The sequence below is a fragment of the Dendrobates tinctorius genome, unplaced genomic scaffold (assembly GCF_039654945.1).
Source record: "Dendrobates tinctorius isolate UK_male_01 unplaced genomic scaffold, ASM3965494v1 ptg000019l, whole genome shotgun sequence".
Lineage (NCBI taxonomy): Eukaryota > Metazoa > Chordata > Amphibia > Anura > Dendrobatidae > Dendrobates > Dendrobates tinctorius.
Genome location: NW_027361687.1, coordinates 84,606,597 through 84,630,578, shown reverse-complemented (window position 1 = coordinate 84,630,578; position 23,982 = coordinate 84,606,597). Strand labels below are relative to the sequence as shown.

The window sequence follows — 23,982 nt, the reverse complement described above, 5'->3', positions numbered from 1 at the left end:
CCAGATTATGGGGGAGGCACGGGAGAAGTCTTGTATGCGGTTGTGGGAAGAAGAGATGTGGGGGAACTTGAGACGGAGATATTGAGAGGATCGAAAGTTGCGTGCGGGTAGGTACCGGGAGACCATGTCACAGATGTATGGAGGAGACAGGTTGTGGATGGCTTTGTATGTCATGGTTAGAGTTTTGAACTGGAGCGGCTGGGCAATAGGAAGAAAGTGAAGGGCCTGGCATAGGGAGGAGGCTGGGGAGTAGCGGGGAGACAGGTGGATTAGTCGGGCAGCAGAGTGTAGGCTGGACTTGAGTGGTGCCAGAGTGCTGGAGGGGAGGCCAGAGAGTAGGAGGTTGCAGTAGTCGAGGCGGGAGATGATCAGGGCGTGCACTAGTGTTTTTGTGGTTTCATGGTTGAGGAATGCATGGATCCGGGAAATATTTTTGAGTTTGAGGCGGCAGGAGGAGGCAAGGACTTTGAGAAATGGTTGAAACCACATATGGTTTCAAACCACATATCCAACTGAGAGTCTTTTTTTTTCATATCAGTTCATCAGTCTTCTGGTATGTTTAAAGTGTCTAAAAATATTTAATTCGAGCTAAAGAAAACACCAGCTAGAAAAGAAAAATTTACAGGACCCAACTACTGAAATGGTTTGTAGTCTGTGACTATGGAGAAACAGTAGGACATAGGACATGAAGTAAACCGAATACGCAAAGAGTAGGATATCTCAGCAATCAATTTTTTATTGAATTTATAGTGATAAAACAAAACTTAGTTTAACAAAAAACTACACATGCCCTTTACATTTTAAACATTTTGACTATAATCTTTGATTTTTTATTGTTTTCTGGCTGTAGCAATATAATGTAGCATTTTGGGAAAAAAATAAAGCAAAGTAATGCCCCACTAGAAGCTAAAATAGCAAATATCTCCACAGCCACCATATATTTTCCATTAGTGCTTAGATATGTTGGAATAAAAGATATCCAGACACTACAAAAAACCAGCATGCTGAAGGTGATATATTGGGCTTCATTGAAAGTGTCTGGAAGCTTCCTAGATATAAATGCAATAACAAAGCTAAAAACTGCTAAGACACCAATGTATGAGACTGCAGCATAAAAAGCAATAATGGAGCCTTCATTACATTGTACTAAGGTAATACCAGGAATAGATTTAGTATCAAGGTGAACAAATGGAGGAGAGTAGATCAGCCATGTCATACTTATTAGAAATTCCCCTAAAGAGCAAAGAATGACCAGTCCGGTGGATATCCTGGATCCTACACGTTTTTTAAATTTGCTTCCAGGTTTAGTAGCATTGAATGCAATGAGAACTGTGGTCGTTTTGCCCAAAACAGAAGAAATGGCCACAGCGAAAATTATTCCAAAAGTGGTTTGTCTCATGAGGCAGGTAGCTTCTTTGGGTTGTCCAATAAATAAGAATGAAAGAAGAAAACAAATTATCAGAGACACCAGGAGAACGTAGCTCAGGTTGCAGTTATTGGCTCTAACCAGTGGCGTGTTCCTGAATTTAATAAAAACCCAGAGTACGGATGAAGCCATTCCAAATAAGATGGTGGCAGTGATCGCTAAGGACAGTCCTAAATCCTCTTCATAGGATAGGAATTGTAGAGGACGCTTAATACATTTATCTCTAGTAGGATTGGACCACTGATCATCTGGACAGCCCATGCAGGATTCCAAAGCTAAAAAGATGGAATAAACATATATTTATATTTATGTTTTTAATCACAAAGGCCTTGATTTATCCAAGCAATTTCTCCAGAATTCTGGTGTAAATGGCTGTCAAAAGTGGCAAGAATATTGTGCAAATATTTTGCCACTTTTGTCACTTTCAAGCTAGTTTTGCACCACCCACCAATATGGAATGAGCTGAGACTAGATAGGGACTTGACACCACAGCTCATTTAATTCATGGTGAACTATTTTGTTCCCTGTTAGGGCTCACGGAACGTACCAAATTATAAAATAATAGTAGGTGCGTTCGCCGCCCGGGGTCCACCGTGTTACGCTGCTGCTAATTAATGGCGGACGCTCAATATGGCAGTATAGCACATGAGGGTTGAACGTCACCCGGTGTGCGCTGGGCGAGCTCTGCTACATCGCAGAGTCGCCGAAGCACTAAACACAAATGCTGAGCCTGTTCAAGCTCACAGAGCTCAGCGAGATGCATGCCCGGTATACGGTCACAGGACTCTGGCCCAGGACACTGGGTCAGCGTCCCTCTAGACCTACCGTGCATGTGGCGTCGCAACCGCGAACGCCAATAACTGCTCCAGACTACAGCGAGGCGACAGACACTGCCGCGGTACGATAATGCCCTGTAATGGGCCACACTATCGGACGCTAGTACAATGGAATGATGTGCACCGCGGCCTGTAGCTAGCCACTAACTGGCGCTGACTCTATCTCTAGTTCCCTATCCACACACGTAATATCCAAGGGAGGGGAATCTTAATGAGTCATTTACCAGTTCCATGCATCCGTCATCATTCACACATATAGCAACTAGAACACAAACAGAGAGCACAGAATGACAATTGTGCAGAAATATCCTGCAGTAAAACAAATAACAGTAGTCAGCAAGTGCTGATGAAAAGATGATAACAAATACAGGGCATTTAGTCGATATGTTTTTTTTGCAAAAAAATGTATATCAAGCTGCTTCACCGCGTCAAGGTAACCCTATTGAAGCAGTCCCTATGTAATGTATTTAAAACCTGAACATGTGAACAGTGTCTAAATGAACAGGATGAAGATAGGCCGCTTCCTAGTATGGGCACGTGGTGTAAGCCAGCTCTTTATGTGCATGTCACACAAGAGAGGGGTGGGGTCTCTCAAATCATGCATAGGCACAGAAAAAACTGGATTAAAAACACATGTGACATGCACACATATGAACAAGTCGGTAGGACACTGTTCATACCACCCACTGACTCAAACACAAACAGAGAGCACAGAATGACAATTGTGCAGAAATATCCTGCAGTAAAACATATAACAGTAGTCAGCAAGTGCTGATGAAAAGATGATAACAAATACAGGGTATTTAGTCGATATGTTTTTTTTGCAAAAAAATGTATATCAAGTTGCTTCACCACGTCAAGGTAATCCTATTGAAGCAGTCTATACTAGCACATGACCGAGTGGTCATGCAAACCTTTTATAGCCGAGACCTTCCGGAAGCTTCCAGATCCCTGTGATGGACCAATCAGATCTGGAGAAGGATCTGTGCATGTGACTCCCGATCTCCAATGGGTGATTGTCCCGTGAGCATGCTCAGTGGAGCGACGGAAGGACTTAGCCTCAGGAGTGGCTTGCTGCTGAGCAGCCTGCGTTGCTATTGCTGGCCCAGAGGTGGCAGCAACAGCAAGACCCACAGAGCTAGTCTGAGCAGAGCATTGGGCACGACAAGACTGCTGAGCAGGCTCCTCTGTGGTCAAAGAAGAATGGGAGACCGCTGAATGCAAGGCTCTGGATTCCTGCTGTGTAGTGGCAGGAACCCAACTCCTAACAGTTTGGATCACACGCTGCTAGTCACAGTGCAACTCTGATTACCATATCGCCTATCAGACATAGGATTTCCACCGCACCAGAGCTACAGGTACTGTTCCTTACCATTAAACCTCTGCTATGGTGTTTTGAGACTCTGCTGCATGACTATTGGATTACAACGCTGTGAAATAGAGTCCTTTGGATTTATTTATATATATTTTTTATATCCTTACTATCATCAGTTAACGTTAACCCCTTCACTCCAAAGCCTGTTTTCACCTTCATGACTAGGCCAATTTTTTCAATTCTAATCAGTGACATTTCATGACATAATAATTCTGGAATGCGTCAACAGATCCCACCAATTCTGAGACTGTTTTCTTAAGAAGCATTGTACTTCATGATAGAAGTAAATTTGCATTTATTCGAAAAATATTGGAAATTTGGTGAAAATTTAGCAATTTTCAAAATTTTTATTTAAATGCTCTGAAATAGAATTATGTCACATAAAATAGTTCATAAATAACATTTTCCACAAGTCTACTTTATATCAGCACTATTTTTGAAACACTTATAAGTAACTTCTTAACAAAAAAGTGTCAAAAGTTGACCTGGGATTTCTCATTTTTACAACAAAAATTTGCAAACCATGTCACATTGATAGAGTATCTGAGGTGCCAGAACAGCAGAACCCCCCATAAGAGACCACATTACAATTACACCTCTCAACAAATTCATCTAGGGGTGCAGTGATCATATTGACATCACTGGTGTGTCACAGAATTTAACACCATTGGGTAGTGAATAGTGTTGAGCATTCCGATACCGCAAGTATCGGGTATCGGCCGATATTCGCTGTATCGGAATTCCGATACTTAGTTCCGATACATTTTTCATATCGAATACCGGAATCGGAAGTTCCTATAATGCTAGGAGCCCGCTCGATTTGATTCAGCCAATGGGGATCCTCAGAAGTGTGGGCACATCCTGTTAGGCATGTAGGCATGTTAACTACTGGCATGGCTGTGATTGTCTGCTGAAATGATGTCATGATGCACTATAAAAACCGCTGCAGCTGCCATTTCTGGTCACTCTGCTGTAAATTCAGTTAGGGACAGGCTGCTGTTGAAGACTGTGAGGGACAGTTAGAAATAGCGATCATCAAACATATCTATTGCTCTACCCAGGCTACATAATCCACCACTGTAGCATTTTGTAGCCCAGCAGCGCTGTTTTAATAGCTGTCTGCAAGGGCTGTGTGAGTGCAGACCCACGCTGTGTAGTGTGTCCTGCAGGCATGTCTGCTTGTAGGCCGCCCAGTGTGTGTCTCTGCCTCATACGCATTTTTCTTTTATTGCTGCTTTTTTTTCTCCTCTATAGTGTGCTTCCATACGTATCCATATACGTTGGTTGCAAACACTAAAGGAGTGGACAGCAGAGCCTTTCAGCAGCCTTTCAGTGCTATAGCCCATTTCTCTGCACTGTTTTTGGCTGTCTGATAGGGCTTTCTGTGTGTGAGTGCAGCTCACGTTGCAGTGTGTTCTACAGCCACCGCTAGCTGTAGTCCGCTCAGCGTGCGTCACTGCCTCATACATAGTCCTTTTTTTGCAGCTAATTTAGCCAGATTTTTTGCTCCTATATTAGTGTGCTTCCATCTGCATCCATTGTCATTGGTTGGTTGCAAACACTATATAGGATTAGATAGAGGAGCCTTTTTGCTGGCTTGTGCCCTTCAGGGCCAGCCAGACTAGTATCACCCCATTTTTTGGAGCCTCATCAATTGCATTGTAGGTTAGCTTCCTGCATTGTAATCGCTCCAAAAAGTTTGTGATACTATAGCTTTCAAACTTTGGTCACATCCTTTTCTTTCCCCCCCCCAAAAAAAAGGGAAATAAAGTTCACCAAACACTCCACTTTACAGTTGTGTAGGCCACATTAGATCATATTAAAGTGTAGTACACACACTCTTAGCCAAATTAGTGTTTCTTATACTGGTTAGCAGGTGTTCAGGAATAAGAACACTAAGCCACCCCTTTTTTACTTTTCTGCCTATCTTTATCAGTCTACCAAGATGAAGAAGGCAGGGAGTAAGGCACGTGGTCGTGGCCATGGAGTTTCAGCAGGGAGAGGACGGGGGGATTCAGCAGGGAGAGGACGTGGGGATTCGGTGTCTGCTGCGGCCACCAGTGACCCGGCATCCCCCACTTTTACCAGGCAACAGTCCTTCATGCGCAGCTTTGTAGGACCTCGCCGTACCCCACTGCTGCGTGACGAACAAATTGAACCCGTTGTCGGATGGATGGCAGCTAACGCATCCACTTCAATGACTTCCGCATCCTCCCAAGGCCAGAGCACTGAAGAGCAACCATCTGTCTCTTCACCACCTGCCAAATTGGCCAGGCAGTCTGAGAGCCCTGGACAGGAGCCATCTCAATCTTTACTTCTGTTCTCAGAATCTGTTGGCTTGGAAAGAGGTGGCCAGCCAAGCAGCATTCTAGAGCGTGAAGAAGAGGGAGTATGCAGTGATGCGCAACTGCTTTGTCCCTCTGAATCTGAAGAGGCGGGTGGGCCAGTGCCTATTGTCAGCACACCTCAGTGCTCATCTGATGATGATGAGACTCAGTTGCCAATTTCTGGTGCGTACGGTGATGGCGAAACAACCCAGGACCAGCCGGTGCTTGAAGAGGGGAGTGGAGATGATGAGGTCCTTGACCCATCATGGCGTCAGCCACAGGAAAGTGGTGGGAGCAGCTCTGAGGAAGAGATTCCCCGAACGGCCAAAAGAGGAGGGAGAGGGCGGGGGCAGACTTGGTTGCCTGTAGCCTCCACTTTGGCACCCGTGAGGCGCAATCCTCTTCCAAAACACAAAACGGGCGCTCCCAGGACTTGCAGTGCGTGGTCTTTTTTTGACACAGTTGCAGATGACATTTGCTTTGTCAAATGCAAGCTGTGTCATCAGAAAGTGAAACGAGGGAAAAATGTGAGCAACCTCAATACCACAAATACGTGGAAACATGTGCGTACCAAGCACGAGGTGGAGTTACACAGACACACTGAAGATGTAGGCCAACCTTCAGCAGCACCTACCACCTCTTCAGCTCGTGTTGGGGCCTCTTCCTCCAGCTCACACACAGCTGGTTCGGCTTCCTCACTGGAACACCATGGAAGAACCACTGCCACTGTTGAACCACGTTCGCAGTCATCAGCACACTCCCAGGCCACTCACCAGCAATCGGTAGCACAGGCATGGGAGAAAAAGCGGCCATACTCGGCAAACCATCCCCGAGCACTGGCTCTGAATGCCGGCATTGCCAAACTACTGGCCCTTGAGATGCTGTCATTCAGGCTGGTGGAGACTGACACCTTCCGGAACTTTATGTCATTGGCAGTTCCACAATACAATGTGCCCAGCCGCTTTTATTTCAGCAGGCAAGCCGTCCCTGCCCTGCAAAAGCATGTGGAGGGAAAAATTAAAAATGCGCTACTAAACGCCGTCAGTAGCAAGGTCCACCTGACCACCGATGCGTGGACCAGTAGCCATGGACAGGGACGATACCTTTCCCTCACTGCCCATTGGGTCAATGTTGTGGAGCCGGGTACAGATCTGGAGAGTGGCTCTGTACGTATTCTGCCAACTCCAAGGATTGCAGGAATGCAGTCTGTACATATTGAGTCCTCCTCCTACTCTAGTTCCTCGGAATCAGCACTGCGTGAGCCTGTTAGGCCAGATATGAGCACAGGTGTGGCCAAACGTCAACAGGCCGTCCTTAAATTAATTTCTTTGGGGAATCGGAGCCACACAGCACAGGAGCTCTGGAATGCCATCAAGCAGGAGAGCGATGTGTGGTTTGTGCCAGCGAATCTCCAGCCAGGTTTGGTAGTGAGTGACAATGGCCGAAATCTAGTGGCAGCTCTGGGCCTAGGCAACTTCACTCACATACCATGTCTGGCACACGTGCTCAATTTGGTCGTGCAGAGCTTTCTGAGGAACTAACCGGATCTTGATGCACTGCTGCACAAGGTTCGCCTACAGTGTGCTCACTTGCGGCGTTCCAGCATGGCAAGATCGCGCATTGCATCTCTGCAACGCCGTTTCCGCCTGCCAGAACATCGCATCATATGTGACCTCCCCACCAGGTGGAATTCAACGTTACATATGTTGGAGCGGTTGTGTGAGCAGCAGGCAGCAGTAATGGAGTACCAGCTGCATCAGGCGCAAACAAGTCGCACTGTGCGCCGGACACACTTCACCACCACTGAGTGGGCCACTATGAGGGACATCTGCCAAGTTTTGCGTGCCTTCGATGACTCCACGCGGATGGCCAGTGCAGATGATGCACTAATCAGCATGACTGTCCCCCTCATCTGTCTGCTTCAAAAAACCTTACAAGCACTAAGTGAGGAGGTTTTTGAAGAGGTCGAGGATGAGGAGTCAGAAATGCCATCTGCTTCTGGCAAGTCTGTGCAACGTGCTTCCACACAAAGGCCCAGGCAGGGGACACTTAGTGAGGAGGATGACGAGGAGTTAATGGAGGAGGAGGAATACAACTCTCCAGAGGAGGGAGGTACACAAGGCTCTAGTAGTCAGTGTGTACAACGAGGGTGGGGTGATGCTGAGCAGGCAGAGATGCTGCCTCAAGCTGGGGACAGCGTTTCCGGTCCAGTTGGCAGTCTGCAGCACATGGTTGATTTCATGCTGCAGTGCTTGTTAAATGACCGCCGCATCGCCAACATTCTCCACATGGCTGATTATTGGGTGTACACCCTCCTAGATCCTCGCTACCGGGACAACTTACAAAGCCTCATACCACAGTAGAACCGGTAGCGAAAAATGCAGGAGTACCAAGAAACACTTGTGCAGGCCATAATGTTCTCCATTCCCCCGCAAGTGTTGCTGGTAGTGCTTTTCAAAGCAGCCATGTGGGTAGAGGCAGTGGAGGAAGCTCTGCACAAAGAGGTAGCAGAGGCAGTGCCGCAGGACAAGGCAAGGCCAGTATGGCCAAAATGTGGAAAAGTTTTGTGGGACCGCCACAAACGGCTACACCATCACAGACGGCTCCAGTCAGCAGGAGGCAACGTTTCCGTCAGATGGTGACAGACTACTTGTCTTGCCCTGTTAGTGTACTTCCAGAAGGCTCTTCCCCGTTCAAGTATTGGGTCTCTAAGCTGGATACATGGCCAGAGCTTAGCCAGTATGCATTGGAGGTGCTGGCTTGCCCTGCTGCCAGTGTATTATCGGAACGTGTCTTTAGTGCTGCAGGTGGTGTTGTAACGGACCGTCGCACGCGACTATCCGCCGATAATGTTGACCGGCTTACTTTTCTGAAAATGAACAAGGCCTGGATCTCACCTGAATTTGCCAGTCCTCTTCCAGAATAAATAATTGGCTGGCAACAGGATCCAGGTCTCCTGTTGTGTTCATGTTTCTATGACCTGAACTTTATTTCCTGGGCTACAGCAACGCCCGTTGTTGCTCAAAAGTGCTGTCCGCACAGACAAAACACTCGCTCATGTTTAAGTGGGGTTCGGTAACGTCAGCTAATCCCCTGCTGTGTGTACGGCAAACTCTCCTGCTGCCTACAACTTCTGACTACCTCTGATTTAATATGTTCTCTGATTTGCCCTCTGTCTCCACTCTGTTTTGAGTATTTCCTCCAGCCTACAACACCGCCTGTTTCTGCTCTCAAGTGCCGTCTGCACAATCCACACTTGTTCCTGTGTTACCTGGGTCCTGTAATATCTGCTCATCTCCAGAGGTGAGCACGGCAATGTCTCCTGCTTTGTCTACATTCCCACTACTTGTAGTGGAAATGTGGACAGAGCAGGAGACATTGCCGTGCTCACCTCTAGGGAGAAGCTTCTGTTACAGAACCCCAGTAACACAGGAACAAGTGTGGGTTGTGCAGACGGCATTTCAGAGCAGCAACTGGCATGGTTGGAAGCCAGAGGAAATACTCGAAACAGAGTGAAGACAGAGGCCTAATTGGAGTATGTTGACAGTTAGTAGTAGTCTATAAACAATTGCAAACTGCCACCAAGTAGGCCTCGGCCTACTACCTGATTTTCCCTGGGCACCGACACCGCCAGTTGTTGCTCAGAAGTGCTGTCCGCACAGACAAAACACTCGCTCATGTGTAAGTGGGGTTCGGTAACGTCAGCTGATCCCCTGCTGTGTGTATGGCAAAGTGTCCTGCTCCCTCCACAGTCAAACAACCTCAGATTTACACCTGGCTTCAAGTAGGCTTCGGCCTACTACCTGATTTTCCCTGGGCTCCGACACCGCCAGTTGTTGCTCAGAAGTGCTGTCCGCACAGACAAAACACTCGCTCATGTGTAAGTGGGGTTCGGTAACGTCAGCTGATCCCCTGCTGTGTGTACGGCAAACTCTCCTGCTGCCTACAACTTCTGACTACCTCTGATTTAATATGTTCTCTGATTTGCCCTCTGTCTCCACTCTGTTTTGAGTATTTCCTCCGGCCTACAACACCGCCTGTTTCTGCTCTCAAGTGCCGTCTGCACAATCCACACTTGTTCCTGTGTTACCTGGGTCCTGTAATATCTGCTCATCTCCAGAGGTGAGCACGGCAATGTCTCCTGCTTTGTCTACATTCCCACTACTTGTAGTTGAAATGTGGACAGAGCAGGAGACATTGCCGTGCTCACCTCTAGGGAGAAGCTGCTGTTACAGAACCCCAGTAACACAGGAACAAGTGTGGGTTGTGCAGACGGCATTTCAGAGCAGCAGCTGGCATGGTTGGAAGCCAGAGGAAATACTCGAAACAGAGTGAAGACAGAGGCCTAATTGGCATACGGTGACAGTTAGTAGTAGTCTAGAAACAATTGCAAACTGCCACCAAGTAGGCCTCGGCCTACTACCTGATTTTCCCTGGGCTCCGACACCGCCAGTTGTTGCTCAGAAGTGCTGTCCGCACAGACAAAACACTCGCTCATGTGTAAGTGGGGTTCGGTAACGTCAGCTGATCCCCTGCTGTGTGTATGGCAAAGTGTCCTGATCCCTCCACAGTCAAACAACCTCAGATTTACACCTGGCTTCAAGTAGGCCTCAGCCTACTACCTGATTTTCCCTGGGCTCCGACACCGCCAGTTGTTGCTCAGAAGTGCTGTCCGCACAGACAAAACACTCGCTCATGTGTAAGTGGGGTTCGGTAACGTCAGCTGATCCCCTGCTGTGTGTACGGCAAACTCTCCTGCTGCCTACAACTTCTGACTACCTCTGATTTAATATGTTCTCTGATTTGCCCTCTGTCTCCACTCTGTTTTGAGTATTTCCTCCGGCCTACAACACCGCCTGTTTCTGCTCTCAAGTGCCGTCTGCACAATCCACACTTTTTCCTGTGTTACCTGGGTCCTGTAATATCTGCTCATCTCCAGAGGTGAGCACGGCAATGTCTCCTGCTTTGTCTACATTCCCACTACTTGTAGTGGAAATGTGGACAGAGCAGGAGACATTGCCGTGCTCACCTCTAGGGAGAAGCTGCTGTTACAGAACCCCAGTAACACAGGAACAAGTGTGGATGGTGCAGACGGTATTTGAGAGCAGCAACTGGCGTGGTTGGAAGCCAGAGGAAATACTCGAAACAGAGTGAAGACAGAGGCCTAATTGGAGTACGCTGACAGTTAGTAGTAGTCTAGAAACAATTGCAAACTGCCACCACGTAGGCCTTGGCCTACTACCTGATTTTCCCTGGGCTCCGACACCGCCAGTTGTTGCTCAGAAGTGCTGTCCGCACAGACAAAACACTCGCTCACGTGTAAGTGGGGTTCGGTAACGTCAGCTGATCCCCTGCTGTGTGTATGGCAAAGTGTCCTGCTCCCTCCACAGTCATACAACCTCAGATTTACACCTGGCTTCAAGTAGGGCTCGGCCTACTACCTGATTTTCCCTGGGCTCCGACACCGCCAGTTGTTGCTCAGAAGTGCTGTCCGCACAGACAAAACACTCACTCATGTGTAAGTGGGGTTCGGTAACGTCAGCTGATCCCCTGCTGTGTGTACGGCAAACTCTCCTGCTGCCTACAACTTCTGACTACCTCTGATTTAATATGTTCTCTGATTTGCCCTCTGTCTCCACTCTGTTTTGAGTATTTCCTCCGGCCTACAACATCGCCTGTTTCTGCTCTCAAGTGCCGTCTGCACAATCCACACTTGTTCCTGTGTTACCTGGGTCCTGTAATATCTGCTCATCTCCAGAGGTGAGCACGGCAATGTCTCCTGCTTTGTCTACATTCCCACTACTTGTAGTGGAAATGTGGACAGAGCAGGAGACATTGCCGTGCTCACCTCTAGGGAGAAGCTGCTGTTACAGAACCCCAGTAACACAGGAACAAGTGTGGGTTGTGCAGACGGCATTTCAGAGCAGCAACTGGCGTGGTTGGAAGCCAGAGGAAATACTCGAAACAGAGTGAAGACAGAGGCCTAATTGGCGTACGGTGACAGTTAGTAGTAGTCTAGAAACAATTGCAAACTGCCACCAAGTAGGCCTCGGCCTACTACCTGATTTTCCCTGGGCTCCGACACCGCCAGTTGTTGCTCAGAAGTGCTGTCCGCACAGACAAAACACTTGCTCATGTGTAAGTGGGGTTCGGTAACGTCAGCTGATCCCCTACTGTGTGTATGGCAAAGTGTCCTGCTCCCTCCACAGTCAAACAACCTCAGATTTACACCTGGCTTCAAGTAGGCCTCGGCCTACTACCTGATTTTCCCTGGGCTCCGACACCGCCAGTTGTTGCTCAGAAGTGCTGTCCGCACAGACAAAACACTCGCTCATGTGTAAGTGGGGTTCGGTAACGTCAGCTGATCCCCTGCTGTGTGTACGGCAAACTCTCCTGCTGCCTACAACTTCTGACTACCTCTGATTTAATATGTTCTCTGATTTGCCCTCTGTCTCCACTCTGTTTTGAGTATTTCCTCCGGCCTACAACACCGCCTGTTTCTGCTCTCAAGTGCCGTCTGCACAATCCACACTTGTTCCTGTGTTACCTGTGTCCTGTAATATCTGCTCATCTCCAGAGGTGAGCACGGCAATGTCTCCTGCTTTGTCTACATTCCCACTACTTGTAGTGGAAATGTGGACAGAGCAGGAGACATTGCCGTGCTCACCTCTAGGGAGAAGCTGCTGTTACAGAACCCCAGTAACACAGGAACAAGTGTGGATTGTGCAGATGGTATTTCAGAGCAGCAACTGGCGTGGTTGGAAGCCAGAGGAAATACTCGAAACAGAGTGAAGACAGAGGCCTAATTGGAGTACGCTGACAGTTAGTAGTAGTCTATAAACAATTGCAAACTGCCACCAAGTAGGCCTCGGCCTACTACCTGATTTTCCCTGGGCTCCGACACCACCAGTTGGTGCTTAGAAGTGCTGTCTGCACAGACAAAACACTCGCTCATGTGTAAGTGGGGTTTGGTAACGTCAGCTGATCCCCAGCTGTGTGAAGGGCAAAGTGCTGCTGCCTCCAAATTGTAACTACTTCAGATTTAAACATTCTCTGATTTGGCCTCTGTCTCCACTCTGTCTCTAGTATTTCCCCTGACCTCCAACACCGCCAGTTCCTGCTCACAGTTGCCATCCACGCATTCCACACGTGTTCCTGTGTTACTGGGGTTCTGTAACGTCAGCAGATCCCCCGATATGTGTCCGCCATTGTCTCCTGCGCTGTCCACCTTCCCACTGCAAGCGGTGGGAATGTGGACAGAGCAGGAGACAGTGGCAGACACTCATCAGGGGATCTGCTGACATTACAGAACCCCAGTAACCCAGGAACACGTGTGGATTGGGTAGACGGCTGCTGTACGCATAAACTGGCGGTGTTGGTGGTCACGTGAAATCCTGGAAACAGAGTGGAGACAGATGCCTAATTGGAGCACGTTGACAGTCTGTTGTAGCCTACAAACAATCTAAAACTGCCACCAAGTAGGCCTCGGCCTGCACCCTGATTGTCCCTGGGCTCCAACAATGCTAGTTGGTGCTCGGAAGTGCTGTCCACACAGAAAAACACACTTGTTCATGTGAAAGTGGGGGTCAGTAACGTCAGCTGATCCCCTGCTGTGTGGAGGGCAAACTGCTGCTTCCTCCAAATTCAAACAACGTCTTATCTTAAACTGCCTCCAAGTAGGCCTCAGCCTACAAAATGACTATCCCTGGGCTCCAACCTCGTCAGTTGTTGCTCGGAAGTGCTGTCCACACAGAAAAATACACTTGTTCATGTGAAAGTGGGGGTCAGTAACGTCAGCTATTCCCCTGCTGTGTGGAGGGCAAACTGCTGCTGCCTCCAAATTCAAAATACATCAGCTTTACACCTGGCTCCTAGTAGGCCTCGGCCTGCACCCTGATTGTCCCTGGGCTCCAACAACTCTAGTTGGTGCTCGGAAGTGCTGTCCACACAGAAAAACACACTCGTTCATGTGAAAGTGGGGTTCGGTAACGTCAGCTGATCCCCTGCTGTGTGGAGGGCAAACTGCTGCTGCCTCCAAATTCAAAATACCTCAGCTTTACACCTGGCTCCTAGTAGTCCTCGGCCTGCACCCTGATTGTCCCTGGGCTCCAACAACGCTAGTTGGTGCTCGGAAGTGCTGTTCACACAGAAAAACACACTTGTTCATGTGAAAGTGGGGGTCAGTATCGTCAGCTGATCCCCTGCTGTGTGGAGGGCAAACTGCTGCTTCCTCCAAATTCAAACAACGTCTTATCTTAAACTGCCTCCAAGTAGGCCTCAGCCTACAAAATGACTATCCCTGGGCTCCAACATCGTCAGTTGTTGCTCGGAAGTGTTGTCCACACAGAAAAAAAACACTCGTTCATGTGAAAGTGGGGGTCAGTAACGTCAGCTGATCCCCTGCTGTGTGGAGGGCAAACTGCTGCTGCCTCCAAATTGTAACTAGTTCAGATTTAAACATTCTCTGATTTGGCCTCTGTCTCCACTCTGTCTCTAGTATTTCCCCTGACCTCCAACACCGCCAGTTCCTGCTCACAGTTGCCGTCCACGCATTCCACATGTGTTCCTGTGTTACTGGGGTTCTGTAACGTCAGCAGATCCCCCAATGTGTGTCCGCCACTGTCTCCTGCGCTGTCCACCTTCCCACTGCAAGCGGTGGGAAGGTGGACAGAGCAGGAGACAGTGGCAGACACACATCAGGGGATCTGCTGACATTACAGAACCCCAGTAACACAGGAACACGTGTGGATTGGGCAGACGGCTGCTGTACGCCTAAACTGGCGGTGTTGGTGGTCACATGAAATCCTGGAAACAGAGTGGAGACAGATGCCTAATAGGAGCACGTTGACAGTCTGTTGTAGCCTACAAACAATCTAAAACTGCCACCAAGTAGGCCTTGGCCTGCACCCTGATTGTCCCTGGGCTCCAACAATGCCAGTTGGTGCTCAGCAGTGTCTTTGGCATGGGTACTCCCTGTTGCCCAGCCTGGTTCCAGCACGCCAGCTGTTTGCGGGTAGTGTCAAGGTCACTATGCCACCAATCCGTTGTCCTGTCGTCTTGCGGCCGGGTTAGCCGACTCTACGGTGCCTGCAGTTTAGGTGACTCCTATGTGGGCTGCGGGAACTGGCACTGAAGGCTGGATCCGTAGTGCCAATGGGACATGGACCCCCTGTAGGACTGTGGGTTTCGGTAACTGTGGCCGGCTTGCGGCCTGGCTACTTTGCTTTGAATGGGTACCTTCTGCTACCCACCCGGGTTCCAGCACTGTCTGCTGGTTCTCGCCAGAGCTTTTGGCCTAGGTGCCTCCATCTCGGTATCCGAAGTCCAGCACCGTCAGCTGGTCCTTGGTAGTTCTTTCTAGCACAGGTACCTCCTGCCTAGTAACCGTGGTCCAGCACCGTCAGCTGTTCCTCGGTAGTGCCATTGGCTCTTGTAGCTTTTGCTACCCATCTGGGTTCCAGCACCGTCAGCTGGTTCTCGGCAGTGTCTTTGGCACGGGTACTCCCTGTTGCCCAGCCTGTTTTCAGCACGCCTACTGTTTCCGGGTAGTGTCAAGGTCACTATGCCACCAATCCATTGTCCTGTCGTCTTGCGGCCGGGTTAGCCGACTCTACGGTGCCTGCAGTTTAAGTGACTCCTATGTGGGCTGCGGGAACTGGCACTGAAGGCTGGATCCGTAGTGCCAATGGGACATGGACCCCCTGTAGAACTGTGGGTTTCGGTAACTGCGGCCGGCTTGCGGCCTGGCTACTTTGCTTTGAATGGGTACCTTCTGCTACCCACCCGGGTTCCAGCACTGTCTGCTGGTTCTCGCCAGAGCCTTTGGCCTAGGTGCCTACATCTCGGTATCCGAGGTCCAGCACCGTCAGCTGGTCCTTGGTAGTGCTTTTTAGCACAGGTACCTTCTGCTTAGTAACCGTGGTCTAGCACCGTCAGTTGGTCCTCGGTAGTGCCATTGGCTCTTGTTCCTTCTGCTACCCATCCGGGTGCCAGCACTGTCTGCTGGTTCTCGCCACAGCCTTTGGCCTAGGTGCCTCCATCTCGGTATCTGAGGTCCAGCACCGTCAGCTGGTCCTTGGTAGTGCTTTTTAGCACAGGTACCTTCTGCTTAGTAACCGTGGTCCAGCACCGTCAGTTGGTCCTCGGTAGTGCCATTGGCTCTTGTACCTTCTGCTACCCATCCGGGTGCCAGCACTGTCTGCTGGTTCTCGCCACAGCCTTTGGCCTAGGTGCCTCCATCTCGGTATCTGAGGTCCAGCACCGTCAGCTGGTCCTTGGTAGTGCTTTTTAGCACAGGTACCTTCTGCTTAGTAACCGTGGTCCAGCACCGTCAGTTTGTCCTCGGTAGTGCCATTGGCTCTTGTTCCTTCTGCTACCCATCCGGGTGCCAGCACTGTCTGCTGGTTCTCGCCAGTTTCTCAGCCTTTTTGTACCTTCTGCTACATTTCCAAGATCAAGCTTTTTGAAATTGTCTTTGGTAATCCTTATTGATCTCCATGATGACGACCCTGATGACGACGACCCTGAAGACCACACCAAAGAAGACCAGAAATATGACCCTAAATATTAAGACCAAGAGGACAAAGAACATGAAGACAACCACCAAGATACAGAACAAAAGACAGAAGAACAAGAAGCAGAAGAAGCAAAAGCAGAAGAACAGAAAGCAGAAGAACATTAAGCATAATACTAAAAATCAGCATAGAAGAAATCAAAATTATAAGCAGAAGAAGACTTAGCAGTAAATGGGGGTGAGTCCGTTCCTCCTCGTGGTGCCCCTGGAAAATGCCTGCTGCTGCAGGCCAAACTGAACGCGGACAAATCCTGTTGTAAATCTTTTTTGACAGGCAGGACGTAAGGTGTAATCTTATAACTTTTATAGATAAGTACTACAGGAATGCCTGTAACCATAAGAAAATGAAGACAAAGAAGAATAGGAAGAAGATGAAGAAATAGCATATTAAAATTAATAATAGCTGAATAAGAAGAATATGAAGAATGGAAAAAAAAATTAATGGGAAGAAGATGAAGAAGAAGATGAATAAGGTGAAGAAAAAGTTGATGAAAAAAATGCTACTGCTGCGGATCATGAAGGAGAAAGTGGGAGAAGTACAAAAGAAGGTGAAGAGCATGGAAGTTGTGAAACATACATATCTGACAAAATATAAAAAAGGTTAACATAGTCAATATCTTTTTAACTCCGAACGTCTTGAAAAAAAAAATTTGAATTAATGCTATGCCATGTGATTTGAATAAACCACTATGCCTTTAATGTCTCCTCCACCTCCCACAATACATTCTGCATGATTCTTATTTGTTTTCAATTATGTAGAATTAGCCAACAAGGAAATAAAGGGCTTTTTTAAATTCCGATACCGGAAGTCCCATTGACTTGAATGGGACTTCCGGTATCGGAATCGGCGATACCCGATATTTTTTTCGTATCGGGCGATACCATCCGATACGATATTTTTGGGTACCGAACGGTATCGCTCAACACTAGTAGTGAAGAAAAATAATTACATTTTTATCACAAATTTTACATTTTCACACTAAGAAATGGGTAAAAATGGCACCAAAATTTATTCCACAATTTATGCTGAATGTGGAAGTACTCCACATGTGGCTGTACAGTACTGCTTAGCCATTCGGCGAGACTCTGGGGGGACAAAGAGTTATTTTCCTCCTTTAGTGCAGATTTTGGTAAAATAGCTTGCCTCCTGGACTCCACATACTGAGCCACTAAATGCTAGAAGAGCAGAATCCCTCTTCAAGTGACCACATTTTGGAAATTATGCCCCTTTGGGAATTTATTAATAAGTGTAGTGACAATGTTGAATCCATGGGTGTTTTCCAGCAGCAGTGGATGTTGCTGAGTGAAAATTGCAAATTGCCACTGTATTGCTCAGTAAGTTGTAGTCACCAGTACATTGTAGTCACCAGTACGTTGTAGTGCCCAGTATGTTGTGGTGCCCACTCATGCTTCAGTACACACACCTGTAAATTAGGCGGGCTGTCATTGCTACAGAAATGCCAAACCTGTAGATGCTTAATGTGCTTTAGGTACACTGTGGGGCTCAGAAGGGTGATGTCATGGTTAGGACATGGTTAATGTCCTGTTCTCACAGGGTTAACTTTTGCCGACCTCTCTGGATCTGGGAGGGGTATTTTTACTCACTCCAGACTAGCATTCTCTGTCAGCTATACTGTTATTCTGGCTGTGTGTCTGACCGACCCCCCCTGTTGTGCGTGTACTGCATTGCTTGTTTGATTCCCATGTATGACCCGGCCTGTCCCCTCACTCTGAACTCCATCTCACGTTTTGGTACTATTGTCTTCTCTGGTTCTGACCTACTGACTTGGCTATTGTTACTCTGCTACCGTTTGCCCCTATTGTACCGTCTATTGCCCATTCTGGTTTTCTGATCTATTTCTACGTCTTGACTATCTGCTCTGTCTAACCCTTTGGTACTGTCCTGCTATCTCGTGCATTGACCCCGGCTTGTTCTGGTTTCCGCCCCTGTCTATGCCACTTGTCCCGTAGTTACCTTTCTAGGTGTTTCCCTGCAGCTCCTAGTTCTGTGAGCTTAGGCCACGCCCCCAGCAGTCACGTGCTTAAGGTCCTGATAGTTTGAAGCATGCATTGTCACCGCTGCTGCCCTGCTCCACAGGTATCATTGAGCACGGTTTTTTGTACTCAGGACATGCGCACTGGCTCAATGAGCGAGTGTAGTGCGGTGTTCCTGACAGGTGAGGAGCATTTGGAATTGGGAGAGTAGAATTTCTTTTGGGGCGAGGGGAGCTATAGCTCTTTTGCAGAGCTTTTGTACTACCAGTAACATGGAAGACCCCTAACAGATGATGGACTTGAGTGGAGGCCATTTTGTGGATTGAGTTGAAGTTTTTGTTGCACACATTTTACAATACATTTGGGATCACATTTATCTGGTGCTCTACGCTTACATCGAGGTTTATATCTAAATCTCCGAGTGACGTGATTCAGATGAAATCCCAAGGGATCCATTCACTATAATGAGGCAGCAAAATTACTTTTGACTCCATCTGGCTTCTGTTCAGCTTTGTCCTTCGTTTCAGAGGTGCACAAAACTGTGGTGTACCACACTTTTATGCAAGTCTAAAAAGACAGGCACCGCTGGCGGTCAGACAGTATCCACAGTGCCTCCATCTGCCTCATTAGGCCGGGGTCACACTAGAGAGAAATACGGACGAGTGAGAGGCATAAAAACCACGCATTGCACACGGACCAATGATTTTCTATGGGGTAGCTCCCATCAGCCATATATTTCTCGTGCGTATTTTACGGTCTGTGCCAATCGCAGCATGCTGCGATTGTCAGCGTATTCCGCCTGCAAAACACCAATGCAAGTCTATGGGTGCACAAATAAAACGCATTACATATGGACCACACGTGTGACTTGCGAGAAATACGCACGACTTTGGCAGGTGACAGGAAATGGTCCAAGTAATTATCAGGAAGCTTAGACATGCTAATTAGCTAAAAAATCACTTCAGACATCCATGAAGTACACCTCCACGGAGTACAGCATCATGACACCCTACCTGAACCTTAATGTGGAGATGCTAATTGCGCTTGTGCAGGATCGTCCGGAATTATGGGACCAACGGGATGCACATTATGCAGACTGGGCCAGAAAGGAGGCTGCATGGAGGCACATATGTCGGCAAATGTTCCCTGATTTTGGTGATCGGCCACGTGAGGAGCAGCAGCACATGAGTAAGTGCCCATAAATTATGTATGTCAAATTACCTGCCATCAAAAAATGATTTTACTAGTAGGCCCCCCCATCCTGTGCTTGGGATATTGGCATCTTGTGGCCTGTAGATTATTTTTGGACCCACTGTTTGACCCTGAGATAATTTTACCCTGTCCCAAAGCTCCTCATAATTCCTAGACAAACCAGTTTAAGAGTTGCTACTTGCCCCCTGAGCTACTGTGACCCTGTGCATCTGGCCTGGTTGCACCAATGCAATATGCCACCCTGGGTAGAACTCACACCCTAGTAGGCCACATGACTTTGATACTACTTCCAAAACTTGTTTTTACATAAATTGAATTTTTCATTATTTTATGTCACATTGTAGTCGAAGATGTGATGAGACGCTGGTGCAGCATTTGCGACCAGTATCGCCGTGAGCGCCAGCAGCGGGCAAGAAGTGGTTTTGCAGTCCCCACAAAGCGGAAATATGTTTATTTCAACCGCCTCTCTTTCCTCGCTCCAATTATGGATCTCAGACCGTAAGTATACAAAAAACAACACATGACACATATGCTTTAGAGGGCCCGATCCAAATTGTCCTTTTTTTCCTTTTTATATTTTATAACAGAACTCAGTCTAACCTCACTGAATGGGAGACAGGGTCTGATTCAGAGGTCATCCTTGATCCTGTGGGTGGAGAGGTTGAGGTGTCTGGCCCATCTTGTGACCCTCCAAGGAGCCTGGCTCAATGAGTTCTCCTGCTCGACCTGACCCTGCCCTAAAACTTGGTCCAACACCAGAAACACCACCACCAGGAACAGCCAATCCAAGGACCGTCAGCTGCACCACCACCCGACATCCAGGATGAACAGAGCAACAGCAGCAGCCCAACTGTTTGCCTAGAGGGCTCCTCCCAGCCTGCTGTGCCATTCCGGCGAAGTAGACGAAGGCTCCATATCCCTGCCACTGATACCAGGACCAATGTGGACACATGTCCTAAATTATCTTTCCAGAGTTGCAATGATGATAGGGAGGAGGCGTACTCACGAAGCCTTGCCCATTATCTTCGTTCCCTTCCCCGTGAGGTGCGGCTACGTGTGCGACGTTCCATTCAGATCCTAATTGACACAAGCACACCACCCAATACTCCTTATGAGGTTTTTGAGTTTCTGGATAGGTGGCAGCTGTCACCCAGGAATCTCATGCGTCTTAACCCCCACCCCCAAGTGCTTACTCAATCAGGGTCTGAGGATCCTCCTACACGTGGGACTACACCTCACCCCCTTCCCCCCTACTCAATGTTGGCAACATAATCCCCAACTGTCAGGGTATAACCCAGCACACCAATAATAAGGGGTTGTAATATATATATATTTTCACAAAGGCAAAAAAGGAAAAAATTACAACATAGAAACAGCAAGCTCTTACCATTTAGTTTCCCCTGAGGTGACATAAAATAATTTGTGTAAATATCATGCACTTTGAGACCAGAGAGTGGACATTGGTTAGGGTTGACATGTGGCCTCACCCTGCGCACATTGTCCGTCACAAGCACCACACCATCAGAGGCAGAGCAATCATGAATCCTGGTGAAATTATGTAGGACCACACATGCTTTGACTACCTCATTGACATTTTATTCACTCAGCTGAATGGCTGACTGGAGAACACGTCATTTGACTCAAAGAATGCCAAAGGCACACTCCACCAGTTGCTGGGCACGTGATAGATGCAAGTTAAATATCCTGCGCCGGTGGTCCAGGTTGCGCAGGGATATGGCCTCATTACATGGTGCGTTAATTGAAAGGCTTCATCGGCCACAAGGACATAAGAGACAGATTGTTGATTTGAGCCTGGTAGCTACCATGGTGGAGGTAGATCCAACTGGTTGGTACGTAGCCGCCGACCCATAATGGAAGTAATGAATACTCTAGGGTCTCCTGTCCTTCTATAGGCCCTAATGTCTACAATAATAAACTTGTATTCAGTGTCGGTCAGAGCCAACAAAACAACAGAAAAGTATTGCTTATAAATGAAGAATTGTGAGCCTGAGTTGGGCGGCTTACGCACCCGGATATGTTTCCCATCCAGGACCCCAATACAATTTGGAAACTGGCATTGCTCCTCAAAGGCCCTTGAGATCCTCATCCAGTCTGCCATCCTGGGCTCGGGCATGACGACTTGATGGAGTCTTGACCATATTTCAATACATGTAGACCTCACTATGCCCAAAATGGTTGACCTTCCAATGAGAAACTCATGATGGAGTGTGGCATACAACAGGCCAGTGGACAGGAAGCTGAATAAACACAAAAGGTGAAGAAAATGTATGAAAAAAATTGATAAATAAGAGCTATATCACTCGAGCACAGTATCGCTTTAAATCTGTTAAAACACACACCTTTTTCTAATAATAATGCCTATATGCTATACAATACTACACATAATAATCGGGTATGAAATGTCCAAGATATCTGGCCAAAGATGAGGGCACCAAATGTAAAACAAAGAAGACAAGAAACATACTTTGAGCGAAACATCATGAACATAGAGAATGTGGTTGAGTAATACATACCGTAATGTAAGTAGAAGTCACTCCTCAGCAGATAAAGCTTTGCATATCCTGGTGTCCTGAAAGGTGATCCCAGGGCGCACTGTCTCCAGCAGTAGATCAAAGGTGTCCAGGCTCATGTGACAATATTGGAAGAATTTTTCCGGATGAGTACGCAGAGAAGAATAGAGCCAGTGGAAATTACCTTTTGTGAGGCGTTGCCTCAAAAGCTGATGGACTCACAATTGTCTCCTCCTCCTCGGATTGACAATCACAGGGTATGGATGCCCAAAGCAGCATCACAAAAGCCAGTTGAAGAGAACCTGCTCAGTAGGGTTGAAACTAAGTGTGTCTGTCATGCTGGCTAAACAACCACAACACACCAAGACAAGGCAAGGTAAAAAATGGACAGATTGGAGACAGGCACTGTTAATGAGCGAATAAATATGGTGTAGGCTGATGATTTAAATAATTTGCAGGCCTTAAAACCTTTAAATGTCCATTTTGCAAGGTGGCGAGAAAATCTCACCAAATGGATTACATACGGATTACATTCGGATTACATACAGATGCTTACAAGCGCAAAATACGCGACCACACCTTGATTACGGATGACATGCCCATCACTATTTAGGGGACATTTCTCAATATTACGCATGTAAAATACGGACCGCATTTCTCGTCGGTTAGTGTGACACCAGCCTTATTCGCAATCGTCCACCGGGAGTTCTGTCTGAATCACGTGTTTCAGAGATTTACATGGAAATCCCAAGGTAAGCGCTCAGTGCAGAGTGCAGGACAAATGTGAGCTGAGCCGTACTTCGATCTTTGCCAGGCGGCATGAACAAATCAACAGAAGGTTAATAATTGGTTTTATTTAATATTTGTGCCGTTCCTTGTGCTTTGCAAGTGATTAGATGACTTTATTCTTCGGGTCGGTGTGATTACAGCGATACTAGATTTATACAGTTGTTTATGTTTAGCTGCTGTCACACACTAAAAAACGCTTTTTTTTTCAAAAACAAATTTTGGCATCACCATGTTTTGAGAGCTATAATATTTCCAAGTTTCGTCTGAATCAGTTATGTGACAGCTTGTTTTTTGCAGGACGAGTTGATGTTTTTATTGGCACCATTTTCTGGCAAATGACATTTTTTGATTGCTTTCTATTCAGATACAGTATTTGCAAGGCAGAATGAACAAAACCAGCAATTCAAAAATTTTTTTTTTTTGAGGGAGGCTTATGCCGTTTCACTTGTGGTAAAATTGATAAGACAGCTTTATTCTTTGGGTCAGTATGATTAGAGTTATACTACATTTATATATTTTTTTATACTTTGGCTCTTTCACACAATAAAAACAATTTTATAGAAAAAAATATTATTTTTGCATCGCTTTATACTCAGAGCTATAATTTTTTATTTTTCTGCTGACGGAGCTGTATGGCAGCTTGTTTTTTGCAGGGCAAGATGTTATTTTCATAGATTTTAGTATTATTTACATTCGTCTTTTTGATCGCATTTTATTCCACTTTTTTAGCGGTATGATGATAAAGCATCATTTTTGCCTTTTTATTTATTTATTTATTTTTTACCTGTGCTCACTAAAGGTGTTAACTAGTGGGAAACTTTTACAGGTTAGGACATTCCAGATGTGACAATACCAAATAAATATACGGTACTTTTTTAAATTTATTTGTTTTTTACATAAATAAATGGCGGATTAATA

General features: G+C 47.1%; 1 protein-coding gene across 1 annotated transcript in view; it reads right to left on the bottom strand.

Moving 5' to 3' along the window:
• Positions 1-793: 793 nt before the first annotated feature.
• The window catches only part of LOC141082670 (vomeronasal type-2 receptor 26-like), a 197,404-nt gene continuing 174,215 nt past the window's right edge, over positions 794-23,982 (bottom strand). Inside the window, exon 10 of the mRNA XM_073566619.1 lies at positions 794-1,701. Within this exon, the coding sequence (XP_073422720.1) occupies positions 794-1,701 (908 nt within the window). The remainder of the gene's footprint in view (positions 1,702-23,982) is intronic.